Source organism: Sinohyriopsis cumingii, chromosome 9 (assembly GCF_028554795.1).
Source record: "Sinohyriopsis cumingii isolate HCF-2022 chromosome 9, ASM2855479v2, whole genome shotgun sequence".
NCBI lineage: Eukaryota > Metazoa > Mollusca > Bivalvia > Unionida > Unionidae > Sinohyriopsis > Sinohyriopsis cumingii.
Window position 1 is genome coordinate 22,541,878 of NC_142969.1, and position 20,464 is coordinate 22,562,341.

The following is a 20,464-nucleotide window of genomic DNA, read 5'->3' on the forward strand; positions in this document are numbered from 1 at the left end:
CAAACAGAGCTTAATCAAATCAACAAGGCTAAATCGACAGGAAAAGGAATCAGACATGATTTTAGTGCCGCAGCAGTTCGTGATATGATTAAATCCGGTGGAATATTTCCACTTATTCCAATAGCACTCGCTTCACTCGACGCAGCGGCGCTGGCGTTAGCAGCAAAAGCTGCAGGAGCCGTAGCACTTGGAGCACTTGGAGCCGCAGGTAAAAAAATAGTGGAGAAAGCAACTGGGGGAAAATATAAGAAACAAGGAGGAAATATACTCTTGCCACTCATGGGAATGAATCGTGCACTAACTGGTAAATTAAACCCAACAGGAAGAGAATTCTCAGCGGCTTTAGCTCCTGTGATACGACAAGTATTTTCCAAGCCTGAAGTATTGTCAGCATTGAAACGATCAGCTCCAACAGGATCCGGATATAAAAAAAAAACAGGCCGAGGTCTCAGACTTCCAGGAACTCCGCCATCATGGTACCCAAAAAGGTTTTGAAAACACAAGGTGTTTCTGTATCACTTCCAGCGTCCAACTTTGATTTACTTGATGCCGCTAAACAATTACGCGTAAAACATTTCAGAGGAGTCTTTATGCGAGATCAATTACCAGCACGACCGAATAATCCAGAAACAGGAATTATTAATCTTGATAACAGCGATGGTCCAGGAACTCACTGGGTTGCTTACGCGATCGATCCACGTGGAATGATCTATCTTGATTCGTACGGGCTAGCACCGCCAGTTGAATTCCTTCGATATATATCCCCCCTAACAAAGTTAGGGACAACGTCAGCAAAGGTTTGGTACTCAACGTTGCCAACACAAACATTAACTGATCCTCCGATATGTGACCGTGAAGTATTAAATGTTCTTGATGCAATCTCGAAATCAGCGAGTTCTCCTCACAAAGTTGTGCATGAATACACGTTGAAATCACAGATGTGATTTCCAAATTTAAACAACCACATAACTAATAATGGTTGATATTTACGGAAGATCAAGCAGAACAAAGGAAGAAAAAAAAAGATATCGATTTATCAAAGTATGCGACCAAAGATGAAATTGATAATCTTTTAACGTTAACCAGGATAGACCCAGATGAGGTTGTAATTTTTCAAGATCGACATGGCAAGCTAAAAACCAGTAACATTAAGTGGAATGACATAATTCGCAGGGTTATTGGAGCTACCACGGACAACATCATTGTATTCACTGACAGCGGCAGAATCAGAGATTCGCTGATATCAATCGCGGCGCTTCGAGATGATGCATGAAAAGCCACAGGGGAACGTGTAGCGAAGACCGGTGATACAATGACAGGTGAACTCAGCATGAACGGTAACAAAATAACCGTTTTAAGAGATCCAACATCCCCGGAAGATGCCGCAAACAAACAATATGTTGACACCATTGACGGTAAACTAACCACGTTGTGGGCAGAGTATGATGTTCACGTGGGCGCGTTTACAAGACTTCGAAGAAACTTCGCAAAAACTGATGAGGCCGTGGATAAGTTCTTTGGGGCTCCTCCAGTCATCGATATGAAACTTTCTGAAATCAAGACCAACATTGACACGATCAAACAAACACATCAAGATATCGTATCGGGTATTCCTGATATCGTTAACAAAACCAGTCTGATTAAAGTCCCCACTGGAGTTACTCCCGGGCATATCACCAACATAGTATACACAGTATCATCGGGATTCGCAACATGGCCCCGACAAAATAATACTATCAAATATACAGCAACAGCCACTGGCGTGTATAGACTGTCTGTATTCAGTGCTGCAAAATTTGAAATCTTCACAACATATCCCTGGAGACATTCCACTGACAAATATTCCGGGGTTGTGACTATCATATTAAACAAGGGAACCAAAGAAACATTTATACTGGAAGCCGCAGACAAGAAATTAACCGCAACATCTTATTGGTGGTGTTTGGAATTTGTAGCTGAAACGCCTCAATTGGTTACAGCGTAAAATAATAAATGCAAAGTGTTTCGGCATCAACGACAACACTAAATGCTCAGCAATATATGTATGATCAAGTACGCGAATGGCAGTCAGAGTTAAAAACCACTATTGACAATTGTGCAACAAATATAAAAAAATACAAACGGCGTGTAACTGTATTAGACACAATAGTGTATTCGGTATCCGCGGTAGTTGCATCTACTGGGGTGCTATTATCAGCGCTGACACCAGTGACAACTGCAATCATGATTACAATCACAATTTCAGCATCAACGACAACTGCAGGAGTCGCTAATATAATTGCAAAAAAAATATCCTCGTGTGCGCTAACAAAATTACATGAATATGAAAAGTTAAACAGCGCGGCCACAAGCACCTACTCGAAATTGTCTTCGTTGATATCATCCAGCCTTGACGATACAACAATATCCGATTCCGAATTCTCGTTGATGTCCAGCGCATACAACGATTACAAAAACACAAAGTGTTTTTCAAAGTACTTTGATTTGAAAACGATGAAGATAAATAATGACGGAATTACATCAGCAGATAGCCGCAAACACAGCTCCGGCAAAAACATCAATGATAACAATATCTTCGACGCAACCAGAGTTTAATATTAATTTTCCAACTGCGATTCCAGTAAAAGAAATCGCGTTGGCACAATTACGAGAATAGCACAGTTGGCCCAACATCAGGTCGACATCATTTCACGGACAGTTGCCAGCTAATTCATTTGTATTTTCGTATCAGAATAACCCCAACGGTACCCCCGACTGGAACGTTGTCACGTTACCAACAGGGTCTTATCAGATAGAAGAAATCAACAAAGAAATACAGCGTCAAATAAAGCATATCACCGGAAAAGAAGCAAAAATATCAATAACCGCCCACAAGCCAACGTTGTCAACGATCATCGAAGTCGCTTCACTGGGTTATAACAGTTCAATCAGAACAGTATTAGGATGGCCTGAATCAAAACCTCCTGATACACCGATACCACCTGAACCTAAAAAGTCTGATTATATCACTAACGAGGAGTCATATCATATATCAGGATACTTTAGCAAAGATGAGCAGAGACGTCTTATCCCGGTAATGACAGTTTATGATCGTGATCCAAGATATTATTTTTACTCCGGAACAGGCAAAACCAACTGGATGGTAGGATACGATGAAACATTTGATTATTCGCTGGAGGATTTCACTGATCTATTTAATTATTATCGTGAATTGCACAATCAATGACTAGAGAATTTACGTTCGCATTTTCAATCACATATCAGCGATATAACCGGTTCACGTGATAATATCATCAATGAGATCAAAGTATTAAATAAAGTCGCAAGTTACATTGACATTTTGAACAACAGAGCAGTTGCTGCTATAGTCGAAGCGATCGAGCAACAAAAAAGAACAGTAAGGGATGCTTTAGAAAGTGAAGAAAGACGAAAGACTATTTTTAAAGAACATGATCTTCCACAGGGATTACGAGAAGCCGTGGAAAGAAGAAAAAAAGAAGATAAACTGCGTGATCTGATCTCCGAGAAACATTAGATAGACTTAAAATCAAAGAGGATAAACTTGCAAATTTTAAATTACCAGGATATATTTCTCCAGTCATCTTGAAAAAATTTGTTACTGATGTCATCGATGAATACTTCGATGACATACTTGAACAGCACAAGCGAATATTGCCATCGCCAACTATCCTCAGACATGACAATTCCACAGCCAGTGATGCCAGACATATTTCTCCGGGAATCGTAAATATCACTGATGTCGTCGCGGTCAATCTTGTGTGTGACGCAATTGATGGCAGTTACAACATAGACACAACAGTATCAAATCAAGCCCAGCAAGGGTTTATACTATACTCATTTACTCCTGAAGAACCACCTGGGTTTTTGATTGTACAAGAGCCAATTAATCCAGTATTTCTGCAGTGTTTAAATCCAATGCTGACAAGGATAAATTTTAAAGTCACTGACCAGCAGGGTAGACTTTTGGACCTGAGAAATAAACTATTAGTATTAATTTGCTGGTAAAATCGTAGACTTCCAATCGTGAAAAATCTTCGAAAATTTTTCAATTAATAACATCATATTATAATAATGTCCAAAAAATCTTCGAATTTCCGGAAGTACGATGATGATGATGAAGATGTCTCTGACAGTGATTTTATTGTTAGTGATGAAGATGTCTCTGACAGTGATTTTATTGTTAGTGACAGTGACGACAATGATGGCACTGTTGGTAACATCACCATCAATGACAGCACTGTCACAATAAATTATATTAAATGATAAAAACAAATATAGCATGTATCAGCACGTGAAATGTTTCATATACGACAAACAAACACTTGAAGAATATATCAAAAAATTACTCAGCAGATCATCGTCGATTTCATCAATGATGAAATTAGGTGAAGTTAAAATAGTTATTGATAAATACGGCAATGATAATATTTTACTGACAGAATCGCAGTTGAAACAACTACAAGAAAATCATATCATAGCGATCACGTTTTCCAGACCAAATCATGAATTATGCTCACTCGTGTATTTCGCGGGATCATCTTGATAAGATACTGCAGTGAAAGTGCAAGCACTTTTGAAAATCCTAAAGGATTTTCATTGACAGCGTCCTTGACTTTGTTAATGGGGGAAAAATCACAGAAATCGGACGATTTCACGATAATTTTATTTTTTTTGTGCAGTAAAAATATTTTACTTTATATATATTTTTTACAACACTGACAATTTTAGTGGCTTTGATAGGGTATTTGCTAGTAGCAACCAGAGAAATTGTCCAAGTTGCTAATCTTGATAGGGTATTTGCTAGTAAAAACCAGAGAAATTGTACAAGTTGCTAATCTTGATAGGGTATTTGCTAGTAAAAACCAGAGAAATCGGACAATTGCATAATTTTATTATATATATTTTTTTTTAACACTGACAATTTCACTGGTTTTGATAGGGTATTTGCTAGTAGCAACCAGAGAAATTGTCCAAGTTGCTAATCTTGATAGGGTATTTGCTAGTAGCAATCAGTGAAAATGTCCAAGTTGCTGATTTAGATAGGGTATTTGCTAGTAGCAACCAACGAAATCAGACAATTGCATAATTTGGACAGTAAAAAAAAGTAATATTTTTTTTTACTTTCGATTTCACTTCCAAGTACTCGATTTCACTTCCTTGATTTTATCAAGGTAAAATGCAAAGCATTTCAAGGTGAGGTATTTACTTCCTTGTTGATTTCATCGCTGACAGTGTCATCGCTGACAGTGTCAGCGGACATACAATGTTTCAATTTTCGGACACGATTATTTATTATCTTTTTCATCTCATACTCGCCTGCTAATGCCAGCCTGATCTTTTCAATTGCACAAGACAATGGAACAAATTCATTTATTTGTGCTTCTTCTACGCCGGCCAGCGATTTATACAAATTATTTTGGATCATCTTTATGAATCGATATTGAGCAGGAAGAATATGACACCCTGCGCATTTAGATTCATATAACGATTCAAAATCAGACAGAATTGTTTCAGGATTTAGTGATAAATTAAATCCTTGTTTTTCTAATTTTTTAATAGCATAAATCACATTATTGATATTTTCGTGACATATATTTATATATATTTTTATATATTTAAAATAAACAAAAATAAAAAGTAGCCGCTATGAGCGGTTAGTCTTATATTGGCTTATGGGTCTCCACGAGGTCCTTTCAGACTTGAGATTTTTTACTTCCTTGATTTTGTCATTGCAAGGTGATTTTTTTATTTTTCAGATTTTTTTTATTCTCAGTCTTACAGAGCTTTTCTTATAGCTTCTCGGCATCCTCGTGATCAGTTCTTTTAGCCGTATTTTGTTTTTGACCGTAGAGCTTATACATCAACGGCTACTGTTTATTTTGGGGGCTCCAAGCGAAAGTGAAACTGTCTGTGTACATACCCCCCCAAATCGAATCCCAGGGGTAAAACGTACCCCCACGATTCGACGTGGAGGAGATATGTACACAAGGCCCCTGCTGGAGCCCCCATCTATTATAAAAAAAACCAAATGGGCCCGTCGACAATATGTCCGTAACGAGGATTCGAACATGGCATTTGATAGCGTCGGGACAAAAGTCAAACACGTTACCACTGTGCCACTGTCTAATCTGATAATATAGGATTTAAAAATTATTATATACTGATCTACCTGTTGTGAAATTTATATAGGTAGGTTATTTACTTCCTTGTGCAGAAAATCGTCTGCTTGTACCTGTGAATGCGAAGTGTTATAGCGCGCTGTCATCCTTGACGCTGTCAAGGTGACAAGGGGGAAATAATTGTAACATTGACTTCAAAAATCCTTCAGATTTTCACACAGTCACTGCAGAGTTATCTACATAAGAAAATATAATCCAGCTATCAAACTTACGTGAAAAAGTTGATTTGATAATATTTTCTGCAACACGCTGAACCGAACTGGGGTGAATACCAAAATACTTCGCAGCTAAGCCCATTGAGCAAAATATATTTTCTTTATTAGTATTTTTATTGAGAGATCTGACAGCTCTGGGAATTTTTGCAAATTTACCAGTGCCACCTCGTGCAGAATTCTCGCTCGGAGTAATGGATTGTAAATTTTGGAGAGAGTTATTAAGTTTATTATTATCTTTGTGATCGATTACAAGACCATCTTTGATCTCTCCAAAGAAACACTCGAACACAAACCTGTGTTTTTGTCCCCAGAAACCCTAAATCGGAGTTAACCAGCATTACCAACAGCACCAACTGGCTTTTTCAATCTGCAATGTCTCACTATTCCCTCTCGTGATGCTTCATAATTTTTAATGGTTGGATGTTGAACAAATTCTTGATTCATTTATACCTCATGTATTTGTCTAATTTATAATTTGTCTGAAAACTTAGTTATATAATCACTCTCGGATTTCAGCGCATCTCCATTATTTTTTTTATTGTAGTATCGCTTGAGTTCACGGTATCATTTCCCCATGCATCCCGCACATAATTGTGTTTTACCCCTGACGCCAATGCCACATCGCAGGCAGGGAATAGGTCCTGTGCTTCCTCATTTGATGCTTTGTATGTGTTCACCACAGAATTCCTTCCTGCAAGGCTTATTACACACTGTTACAGATCCAACTTTTAACCACTTGCAGTTATTCATTGTATATATAATATTTCTTATTTAAATATTTGTCTTAAATATAATATGAAGGGTTTATTTGGTACTGGGAGATTCGATCTTGACAGGCTAAACAAAGACTCACGACGGCGGAATCTAACTGATCTATTTAATATTATCAGGGAGGGTAAAAAAGAATTCCGCGACGACGGCGCTTCTCATGTATGGTCGTCATTTAAAATTATCTTTATATTGACGAAATCATCGATGACAGCATCGATGTTGATGAAGTCATCGATGCTACAATGACTGATGCCCGAGCAAAAACAATTATTGATTATCTATTTGATATTCATCAAAGCGATGAACACAGTAAGAAAAAATTTTTCAGAATAAAATTTATCGTCAACCTTGAAGACGATGAATGGATTATCCGTGACAAACTCGACCCCGTTCTTGCTAACGGAAAGACCATTCTGTTAAGTAAAGATTCCAAACCAGGAATGCTGACCGGGATTGATAAACCATATTACGCTCGAGCGTATCCTGTAACCGCAGTCGTTTACGGAATCTATCTGGTAAAAAAAACAAAAATTGATAAACTCACCCCGATGAAAATGACTTCGTCAACACTGACAAAGTCAATGACTACGTTAAATTGTGTAGCCGAGCGAGTAATGGAACATTTTAAAAATGCAAAACGAGGAAACGGTTTAACTGATCTGCAACGTGAAAAAATAACAGCATGGGCTGAGCAAGTCAAGGATACTGGGGCAACAATAAATGATGATGCTGTGCTATCAAGTAAATTAAAATTTTCAATAACAGTAAAAACACTAACCGGGGAAATATTATAAAGTTCGAAGCAGGATCACCGATTGAAATTACTGATCATAACTCTCATGCCTGGACTGATGCAGTTACAATATTTCCACGAGATCGTGTTGTCAAATTTTATTCCGGAAACATATTTGATGCTATTTACACGCTGAGTAAAACTGACCCTGTGTCAGTGTGGTTATTTAGGAGTTCTGAAGATTCCGAGTATGATCAATTTGTAAAACCCAACGGGAATTATACCGGACGGAGTCGTTGCAACAACAAATGAAAAAACTCGCAGAGAAATATGTGAGAAACGCAAGCGTTTCTGAAGACATTGAGCAGTTATTGGTTAATTGTTTTACAGTTCCAAGTGTTGCCGCTCACGCTGCCAGAGAAAGAAATTTGTGGAGACCAACCCGAAGTCAGTTTCTTTCCGATATACAATTAAGTTGTGTCGAGTATGGGCATGGCGGGTTGTGGAATATCCGGTATGACTACCGGGATATGATTTCCGTGGATATGATTGCTTGCTACCCAGGAAGCTTTCTCGGGAACGGCGAGTGCAGCGAATACTTTAAGCGATTTGGACATCCCATGAACTCGATGACACGAGTTGCTATAAACGGCGTTTTACCCGACTTTGACCTGACAGGATTTGCTCATGTGACTTCGTTTGAATTCGCCGCGAGACTTCATCCGTGCTGTTATGTTTGGTTTGGCAGACACTTCAGTGAAAAGTGCTGGGTACCAATAGTGTTATTGCGATATATGCTTGACAGCCGAAAACTGGTATCGTTGACTGTCAGTGAAGCAATCATATCATATCAACCGCAGACCTCAGTTTGGTTGCCAACACCGGAGCGTGTCAGTGTAGATGAAGTTATTAGCGAGTATGCACGAGAGAGTCTAAATACCCCGATGGATGTCATTGTCAGTGAGGCTCCTAAAGTTCTCAAGATCAAACATAGCAATAGTGAAAAAATAGCAAAAGATCTTGGACGAAGAATAATTGGTAATTATTTACTCAGGGTGCAGCATTTGATCATAAAATGCATCACTCGCGACTGATTATCGATGATGCTGAATTGGATTTTATAATTGCTGACGCTGTTGCGAGAAATATATTTTGTAATCGGGAGGATGTGTTCTTGTCCGACGGGAAAAAGTTGGGCACAATTGTAAGTTATATCGACGGAGAATCGCCTCAGTACACACATTTAAGATCTTCAATGCTGGGTTATGTTTCTATAAATTTACTATCAATGATAAATCGATTTCCTGACATCGCAGTTAGAGTTGCAACGGATTCATTTTATATCAATAAAAAATATTCAGAATCACTGGCTCGTTTTACAAGGAAAGTCAAAGACTTTTGCGATGAATCATGGAGTTCGTGGAGAATAAAAGCGGAGATGTTACACGAATATTGTGAATCCGCTGATGTTGCAATTAAGGATGATTATTGTAAATTATCAGAAATGTCAGAAATGTCGAACGCACCATCTGTGTATGATCCAATCACTAGACACAAAACCGTTTATTTAAACGGGCCGGGCGGGTCTGGTAAAACAACTCGAGCGATTGAATTATTTGGAAAATCGGATATGATTGTGCTAACACCTACACACCGGCTTGCCAGAGAGACGAAACAACGAGGAGTCAATTCTTGTACTTATCACAGCTTTTTCAAATACAGCGGCGGTGTGTGGACGTCAGATCGAATGGGAACAAAATATATTCCCGAGAAAATAATTTGGGATGAGATATGTACAGTGCCGCTGGAAACGTTAAAAACATTTCTTGATTGGCTGCTAACGAAAAATACTGCAGTGATTATGTGCGGCGATCACGGTCAACCACCTCCATTTGTCGGCGCATCTCCGCATGATTGGTTAAAAGATTTTGTTGATTATTACGAAGAAGTGTCTGATGATCATAGAGCACTTGATGCAACGTTGAAAGAATTTAAAACATTAATCAGATTACAACCGAATAAAATTCAATGTGAAATTATGCACGAGATGATTCCTGAAACTTCGATGAGCGACTTTTGGAGCTCATGGAAACCAGACGATTTGATAGTAGCAAGTAGAAAGATAGTCAGAGACACACTTCAACAACAACTATTTCAATTACAACAAGAAAAGTTTCCAATGTTGCCAGTGCCGTTATGTTATAGACCAGCTGATACGCGGTTGCAGAATATAGATGTTGATATCCCTGGAAAAACAGAGAAACAGAATTTAGTACTGAATGATATTGTGTTAGTTGATATTAATGCTGTCAAAGACGCACTGAAAATGAATAAATCCCTGTGGACACTAGGATACGCAATGACAATTCATTCATCTCAAGGACTAACTATCAGTGATACAACTGTCTGGATTGTTGATGATAGAATCGAATGGTCAAACTTAGTCTACCTAGCGGTGTCCAGAGTCAGAAGAATATCTCAACTGCGAAGAATTGTCTTGGAAGATTCAATAGCTGATAAAATTAATAATGAAAACAACAGCATCACCGATGATGATGTAATAAGAAAAAAACTCTCTGGTTACAAACAGAGTGACAAAAAAAATAATCGCAATTTCGACCTTGATGTTGAATTTATTATTGAGTTAAAACAACAGCAGAATAATCACTACACGAGCTGTAATTGTATAATGCTATGGCAGTATTCGAATAAAAATTCAAGACAATTTACCGTAGACAGAAAAGATAACAATCGCGGTCATACACGTGATAATATCATGTTGACCTGTCTTGAGTGCAATCAACGTCGGGGTGCTAGTTAAGTGATCGAAATCACTGAAGTGATTTTGGCAATAATTGCATATCCTCAGGAATCACCTGTAGTTGCTCACGTGTGAATCCGCGTTGAGGAGCAGTTGAATCCAACCTGTAGATTGCTGGTCTGCCAGTAGATCTTGTCACGGTGGTTACCTTGTGTGTGGTAACACTCCAGATAGGATCAGTCGCAATTCGTTTACCACCTTCAAGTTCACCCGGTTCATATAAATATCTAACTGTAACATTACCCAGTATTGGCTGCGCTGAAGAATCACGGGTGTATGTTTTTTTGTGATCGCGATGGCAGGTTTCATGTTGGTTGTTCGTGTGATCTCGCTATTTATCGCAGCTATCACGCTTGGTAATCTTGCAACCCATTCGCGCGATCTCGTATCCTGAATAAATTCCTTCGCGTATTGATATCCAAATAACCACTCAGCAAGCGTTCGATTAAATTGCTCAACAATTGCCTGATCGCGATGAATTTCAGTATGTCCTCGTCTGATGGTGACGTTATGTTGTTTCATCAGTGATGATACTGCACCCTGAAATTCTTTGCCAGGATCAACTTGTAATAAATTTGGCCATCGCAGACCACGTTGATAAATTCGTTTAAACGCAGAAGCAACCTCAGATGCTGTTTTAGTCGTTAACGGTTCCGCATCTTTGTATCTACTTGCAACATCAACTACAGTTAACGCGTACTTGTACGTACGTCTTCGGATAGTATCATGTGGTAGAAATAATATATCAGCCTGATGAACCTCATTTGGTACACTAACATCAAAATGTGCAAAGTTAATTTGTTTAGGACACGGCAGATAAATTGCCATATTGCCTGTTGGGATAACCACTTTTTAGCAGCAACTTTTGTAACTTTTGCTGCTTCAGCGAGTTTACTAATTGCTGCGCTACTTCTCCAATATCCTCTTGGGGAATAATAAATCGACTCCATTATATACCAGCACCTAGCGCTAATTTACCTTTCATTGCGGATTTTATTAGCCAGGATGCTAACTTTTCTTCGAAAGATTTATCAGGGATGGCATTTAACGCATGAATTAATTTCACGTCCGCGAGATGGCGCTGTTGTAAATCCTTGCTTTGGTAAGCTACATCATGAGCATGACACGCCTTATCAATAGCATTTATCGGATACTCACCTGGATTGGGCTGATCCTAAGCATCAAGTCTGATATCAAGTCGGGTTCCTGGACCACAATAATTATATCCTGGAAGATGTTTTTCTCCTGGGTATTTAGCCCACGGAGCCCCTGGTAACTTGGCTAACTTGGCTGCGATATCACCTCCCCTTTTTTTAAAAATAAATCTAAACTTTTTTATACCGCATCGTTCACACTTGCCTGTAAGCGCTTGTCAATTATTTTTTGTTGTAATTGTTGTCATATCCGCAGTTGGGGTATGTGCTCGGCGTTTCACACAAATTCATATTTATTTTATGATATATCTAATGGAGATCACTGACTTTTCTGCGTCAAAGTGACGAGAGCCAATCAAACATAACTCAGTGCTACCAAATTCTGTTCGAATGATTATCATAGGCCCATCTGGGTCGGGTAAGACGCAGTTGTTACTTAATTTAATAATGAAGTGGATGAAGTGGGATAAATTATATTTGATAGCACCATCAGTGGACGATCAGCGATGTTATCAGGTATTAAAAGATTTTAACGAAAGTGCAAAATCGATAAGTGAAGAAGATGTTGTTGATTTTATAACTGATATTGACGAAGCACCGAGTATCGATGATATTGATGGGAGTATTAATAATTTAGTCGTGTACGATGATATCATGCTGGACAAACAATCAAACCCTGCCAGGATATTTTCACGTGGCAGGCATAAAAACACCGATGTGATTTATGTAACTCAACGTTATACACAAATCCCGAAAGTGATCAGAGATAACTGTAACCTTCTCGCGGTATTTAACGGCGTTGACGCACACACATTACAAAATATTCATCGAACTTGGTGCAGCGGTGGCATGGACATAAATAAATTCAGAAATTTCTTTAGTCGTGCTCAGGCAAAACCATACGGATTTGTAATGATAAATTTACATGATCCTCGTACACGGTATCGAGTTGGGTTGGATACAATTTTTAATTAGAAATCCTTTAGGATTAAAAATCTTTACATTTCTAGCAGCAGAGAGACTAGGCCACCGAATGTTTCGTCTAGTAGACCCCGGAGTCAAGAAGTATTTTTATAGTTAGTTATTTTTCATGAAATAACTCTTCTAGTCAGCAGAGAAGGCTTATTTATCATAATTTTCTGAATAGAGGGTTTATTTTGTGAAATAAGACCCTCTATCAAGAGTGTTCTCGATAGAGGGTTCAGTTGGACGGAATAGTTGGTGGGCTCAGTCTCTCTGCTGCTAATGTTATAATCGATATGTCTTTAATCCACTGACAGACTAGACAAAAATACTGCATAGATGAAACCTGACCCAGACTCGTCATTTGCATTACTAGTCACATGACTGCACAAATCTCAAACTACAGCATCTTAAGTCCAACAGTCACATGATATCAACAACAAACTCATTTCTAATGTTGTACAAAAATTTAAATATATTAAATTGAAGTCTTTTGTAAAACCAGAAAGAACATATAATTCTCAACATATTTGAGAACAACCACCTGAAACCTGTCAATGTTGCAGAAATGTCGACAGTCTGATTCATCAAGCAGAAAGCACATGTCAACGTGGCAATCACATGATACAACAAAACCTAGGCAATAGTTTTATAATATAGAGAACTGTGGTTTTTTGGGGTTTTTTTTAATTACAAACAGCATACGACTTTCATTTAATATTTTTGTTTTTTTCTACAGCATTTAAAACATGTTATTAATGATATCATATGACTAATAGACCTATGATGTCATGAACATGTGGGTTGTGAAATCTGTGTACTCGTGCAAATTAACAATGCAAACAGCAAGTACCAGGTCCAATTTCATCAGCACTGTAGGTTCATCTCATCTTTCAGCAGATTAAAGACATAACAATTGTAATATTCTCAATTTCTGAGAAAGTAAATAATTTTCATATCGATTTCATGCAGGTACGACTCAGTGTAACAGGGTTTAAGTTTTCTAGGCCATCAGGTAAGCGGCTATGCTTTGCCACCACCATGTTGGCTTCTTGTGGCGCAAGACTGGTTTTCATACCTCCCTTGTAAGAAAAGATACATAGCTGCCAACCCTCTAGGCTCACAATTAGTGAAAACAGGGATAAAAAGTCGTGAATTTGGGCAAGAATCCGTGAAAAATACCACGACAATAACTCCATCCACTCTCACCACTCCGACCGTCAATACTACACTATATCAAGTTCGCAATATAAAACTAAAACACTACATACATGCAGAAATATTTATTTATCAAGACATGATACTGTGGCAGACTTGAACTTCCTCAACTGCTTGATCGTAAATTTGTTTTCTAAACAGTTCAGACGGCTGGTTGATCTTGGTGACTAAAATTACTGACAAATTTTCTGCAGCTAAAGAGGCCCTAAAGCCTTATTTTTCCTCACAAGAGAAAATACACTTTCGCTTGCACTGTTGCTATGAGGAATGCACAGGAGCTGTAGCACTTTTGATCCTTTCACAGGAAAATTTGGAATCGATTTTTGAGTCCGGCAACATTTGTCAGAACAAATGTTGAGCATGGTCTCCAGCTGATAAAGGTAGATTGTGTTCGACAAGAAAAATCACAAATAATGCTTCAGCGTTGGTAGCCTGCATTTCTTCCGCCAATTGTTTAAAATATTCTGGAGCTGAAATCTGCGAATTCTTAATTTTCCCAACTGCTACATGTTTTTTGCAACCGATATGCTTCCTCACATCGTCTCTGCAATGGCGCACTGAGTGCAAAAAGCATGATGAATATCAATGTTTAATGTCAGAATGCACGGCCAATTTTTTATATATTCCAAATTAAACTTCACCTTTTGAGTATAAGAGTTCTTTTTTCTTAGTGGTGAAGACATTTTCAAAATCGTACATGCGTTGCTGAACCGTAACTCAAATCAGTGTTGGTGACGCATGCGCGGAGCAAAATTCCAGTTAGGCCCCAGTTTCTCTCAAAAGCATTTGTGAAACTACTCTTATACATACAGATTAAAATAAGTTAAAATGCTTGCTACCGGGCCAACTGTACTAATCGGCTGTAGATCTACTAATATCACAACCAGCAGTACCGGACCGTTTCGGCAACTGTGAATATCACGACTAGCGCTTAACGGGAAATCGGTTCTTTTATTAAAGATTTAAAATAATTGAGGATTGGAGAATTCGTGAATTTTTGGCTTGCGCCGTGAATCACTGAAAAAGTCATGAAATTCACACCAAATTCGTGAGGGTTGGCAGCTGTGAAGATACCAATATTGAGCTGTGAAATAACCTGTCTACTAGATGAATCTAATCCACTGACTGTTCGGATTGACTAAATATACACGTTTATCGCAAGCACCCAAATGATCCATACAGCAACCTCTGAATACTCTGGTCAAAACTCGATAAATTTAACCAACAACCAGTTCAGTTACAATTCAATTATGCAATTGTTTCTGTCATCAAGTGGTGGCAGAAAATTCCAAACTTTTCACAGTTGGGAAAAAGAAAGAATAATTTCTCCCAACTTTTTCCCAATACCATGGAAACCCTGTAAAAATTATCTGTATGCACAGCATGAAAATACACTGAAATATTCTGTCATCAAGTCAGATTGAAAGCAAACAAAGTGATGGAGTTAAAGGAATGAAACTGATGGAGTTAAAGGATCTTAATTCAAATGTATACAGTATCAATATTGTGTATCCATTTAGAACACTCTACATACCTTGGTGCTGACAAAAACGTGTACACTGATATATGACTTTTATCTTTCACGTACCATCTAAGAGTTTCAAAATCCCACTTCTAACCAGTTCACACTCCATTGGTTTTGCTCCTGCTGTGGCCATAGAGTCAATGTAATTGAAATGGACTCCTAGCTTCAAGGTCTAATGGCTCTAAGGCATACTGTCCACCTTTCACATGCAGGGTCGACATCCAGGATTGGTCTGCAGGCGACACTAAGAAAAAGTCAAACCAAATCATGTTAACCATATAAATAAAATTCAGTATTCAACACAAGTGGATCTACTTGATTCTATAACAATTTCTAGAAGTTCACACAAAAATTATCTCTAGTAAGCACTCTTTATCATTATAAGAAATAAAGTGCATCTATTGTAGCTATCAACAGACATTTATGTACAAAGATTTTGGCACACAATATGCAGCTAGCATGAAGAGCACTTCTGTAATTGAATACTTCTATGACCTAACGTTATGCGAGCTGATAGCCAACTACCTCACAACTTAATGTGAACATGTCAGTTTTGTCATTATGTTTTTTTTAGCAAATTCAAGCCTTGTGGCAAGAAAAAATATTTTACATTCATGTGAAAAAAATCTAGTGCTTTGGGAGAGTGGGGTTTTGTGGGGAAGGGGAGTTATGGTGATTAAACTGATTTCAATTCTGTAGCTCTTAATACTTTAGCTCTTTCTAGTGCTTATCCCCAGCCCAAGGACATTATTAATCTAAAATAATGAGCAATACAATCCCAGCCCAATACCATAGTCCACTTCTGACATCGGAATATCATCCTTCTTTCACTTGGCCAGAGACTGAATGACCACAGAATAGGAACTGAACTGGTCAATAACAGCAGGTAGGTATCATACAATTTAAATTAGATTAAGCCCCCTTCAAAAATACATTTTAAAAAGCAGTAATGCATAACCTGTTAGTACCACATTGCTGAATTTACCAGACTAGAACAAGGCTGATGATAAAAGATAAATCATCAAGAAAACTTAAAAGTCTGCTGTACAATGTTCTAATGCAGATTGGATGATGCCTTGGTAACTTGTTGAGCTGATACAACTGTAAACAAAACATAAAAATACCCTAAGCCTGAGATGCCACTGATCAATGATAAAATGACAAGCAGAGTGACAATGCCAGAAGGTGACTTTCATGACATCAACCAAAGTCGAAACATTTAAAAAGGCCACAGATAGCCCTCCTCTAACTTAATTTGATTTTTATGAAAGAGAAATTTTACTCAGTGAAAGGTTCCTAAGCTCTTTTCATTGTCCAAATTGAAATGATGGTTGCCAAAATATCAGAAATAACACTGAGGGAGAAAATAAAATGGCTACATACCATCCTTTCTCTTTTTTGATTTCAATGGATAGAACTGAAAAGGTCTAACTAGACAAAGGAGTCTATCTTGGGCCCAGCACTGATGAGATGGAGACACCTCTTTCGATAGGAACAGGAGCCACCACGGTACCCGATTCTTGGCCAGATTGAGAGAGCCAGCTTGGCAAATGATAGAGACTAATTAATACTTACCAATGAATAATGAACAACCCATTTCCACTGAATTTTACTTTTATCCTTACCACTGCTAGGGATGGGGGGGGGGGGGAAGAATGTCAAAAGGATAAGGTTCTCAATGGAAGCTTCACTAAAAGGTTCGTAAGTTTAGATAGCAACCAGTGAATACAAGAGGTTCCACCTCAGCACTAACAAGTGACAGACTGGTCTCTGGAACTCAAAGAACCTAATCAGTTCTGAAAGATGACGGTCTGACCCTACAGTGGAACCCTTAGAAAATAGCTGTTTCATATAAAAAATATACACCCAGTAACACAATAAATAAGATCAGGAACTGAAAAAGAAACAATGACTACTTCGGCAGTACTAAAGAAGAGCAGGAAAGGAAAGAGACTCTGAAGGAAAAGAACAAAGCCAGAAAAGAAATTGCCACCCCAAATTTTTTTTAAAAAAAGCACCCAAAACCCAATCCTACAGAAAATAAATTGCCATCACCAATAAATAACATCCATATCCAACACTGAATATCCCTCTTCCCCACACCTCATCCCAAAAAGAAACACAAAAATCTATAGCACTCACCCAGTATAACACACACACAACATGTACATCTATAATTTGCATACAATAGCACTCACACATATACCCCCTCCCACACACATACATGCACATCAAATAGAGCTTTTGTTCTTACCCAATAAAGTCCTCTTTACACAAAAATTTTGGGACTTGAATGGACACTGATTGGTCTGGTTTACAAACTCACGATGCTGAGACAAACGAATTACCATATATACTCGCGTATAAGCCAAATAATTTAGAAAAAAATAAAGGCCTGGAAGAAGGGGGAGGGTCAGATTATCCGCAGGCCAATGTCTAAACTTGACAGTGTTTAGTCTTTTTGTTGACTACTGTAATGGTTGCAAATCTTGAGACACGAAACAATATTTTTTCCGTGTCCTAAGACATAGGCATGTAAAAAAGTAACTTTCGGTGACCCGACAATTATTGAACTGTTATAAAGCACTATGATTGATCTTGTTATTATTTTGCATGTGCATATTTTCTGATTTCTCCAGCACGAAGTTAAATAAAGTTAAATACAGACTTCATAATTCGTGGGCCGGTTGAGTTTACCAGGGAGACCATGCTGAACTATAATGTACAGTACTTACACAGTGCAAAGCGTGCACAGCGTCACTTAAATCCTTACTTACTGCCAAACATATTAGATGCAGATTTTGCTTTATTCATTGTCTCGACCAAATTGCATTTTTCTAGATAACATTTCAGCCAGTCCTTAATAGCTGTTTCATTTACGATGAAGCACGCGCTCACGAGTTACTCATTTTCAATTATATAAGGAATCCTACAAATTAAGGAAATATTTTTAAAAAGGTATGCATGTTTAATTGTACAAGGCACACAACCATCATAATTTAAATGTTCACGAAGAGTGGTAATAATAAAGGCTAAAATTCTCATATAAATCAACTAAGATCAACATCAATCAATTTTAGTTTTGTGCTTTAGCTGAACAAACATCATAACTTTCCACACAATGGAAAGCTTGATGTTTCGGCATCTCTTATGTTGATAGTCGGCGAATTTATCCTTCGTTTTTGCGACAGCAGTACAGGCCAGTTAATCATTAAAACCCTGGCTAGTGATAAGAGGGAATTTTGACCCGTAACTATAACAGTACATTGATGTGTAATTGACTTTTATTCCATAATATTAGCATGATTATCGTAGTTTTGTAAAACGTGGTGTAAGGCATACATATGAACTTTTCAAAAGCCAAGCAGGGAGACTGAATAAAAAAAATTGAGATTGGGACCTAAAATCGGGAGTTTTTTGCGTGGCATTTTTAAAGCCTTGTTTGCATTAAATACTGATCGCTCTTCCAGGTTCAATATGCGTGAAATTCGCAAAAAGACTCACTGTTTCTCCCTGTGACATGCCCTATTTTCCCCCAGGACGTGCCCTATTTTCCCCCAGTACGTGCCCAATTTTCATAGTCTGGTCAGCTGTGGTCAAACTGCACAATATCTGAACATTAGTCTTAAATAAACAAGCAAGAAAGCCAGCGTGACTAATTAAAAGTTAATCCATATCCATGCAACTATTTTGTGAAAATGATTGGCCCTCCATCATAATTCAAAGAAACCACGTTCTACACTATTGTGTGTTATGCAAGCACCAGCAAATGATTGGAAAATAAAGGATTCCCAATTTTGCTGAACTAAAGGTACCAAAATAGCTAGCCTAATGGTACCATACATGTGGCAGCTATATTTCCCCCTTTGTGTATCGGACCTCATTCCATTATTGTTTTTCGTAAAGCATTTAGTATTGTTTACTATAAAACAGGTATTCTGAATTAGTTTTTTGAGGGCACATTTGCTGCATAGTATGTATTTTCATTCCTTCTTTTAATTTAACAATGGTAATTAACATTGGTATATACGGTATAAAAATGCCAGGTGTTCACTGTGTAAGTTTCTTTCGTGGGAATGGCACTATAGCATATGGAGTTACAGCATTCACAGTGATCATTCTTGGGATTGAAATTATTGTGGGCAATTTTATTGTTGTGGTTTAATTTTTTTGTTCTGCTTTTTTTTTGTATTATTGTAGAGGTAAAATAAAATCATTAATTTATGTGAATAATGTTTAAACTAAACATTTTATTTAGTGAAGAAGCGAATTCTTTATAGTAAAGAAATTATTTCGTCACAACAATAATTCACAGGTGTTACAACAGAACATGTAGGACTTTCCTTGTTTGGAAGAAATGAAAATCGAAGACATAATGTAATAATCGGGAGTTCTCTGCAAAAATCGGAAGATATTATGAAACTGGGAGGTTGGCGTGGACCGCCCCGAAAATCAGGAGTGTTTTTTTCTCCTCCCGTCATGAAAGTTGACAAGTATGGTGTAAGGTCGCTTACATCAAAGCAAACTACAACTCAGCTATTATGGTATTAGCATAATTTTTGAAGCATTATTTCCGAAACTTTATTATTGTATTTTCGAGATATCATTTAAGTTTAGCGCAATGGTGCCCATGATTCGACTCCAAAGGATGTACTTAATTCAGCATGTAATCAAACCTACAATGTACGTGTGGTGGCGCCATTATGTAAATACGTTCAGTAGCCTAATTACGAGTGTTGAATCAAACCGTATTGTTTGTTTGTTGTGTTGTCATACTGGGATTACATTGTAATGAGTTAGGTATTTACAATTTCAATGCAAAGTAAAAACAGAATTACCGGTACACTGATATAAAATGTCCAAT

General features: G+C 37.8%; 1 protein-coding gene across 1 annotated transcript in view; it reads right to left on the reverse strand.

Annotated features, from left to right (window-relative positions):
- The window catches only part of LOC149791385 (uncharacterized), a 190,794-nt gene that overhangs the window by 149,300 nt on the left and 21,030 nt on the right, over nucleotides 1–20,464 (reverse strand). The window contains exon 2 of the mRNA XM_089971345.1: nucleotides 15,664–15,844. Coding sequence (XP_089827471.1) covers nucleotides 15,664–15,733 — 70 coding nt within the window. The 5' untranslated portion in view covers nucleotides 15,734–15,844. The remainder of the gene's footprint in view (nucleotides 1–15,663; nucleotides 15,845–20,464) is intronic.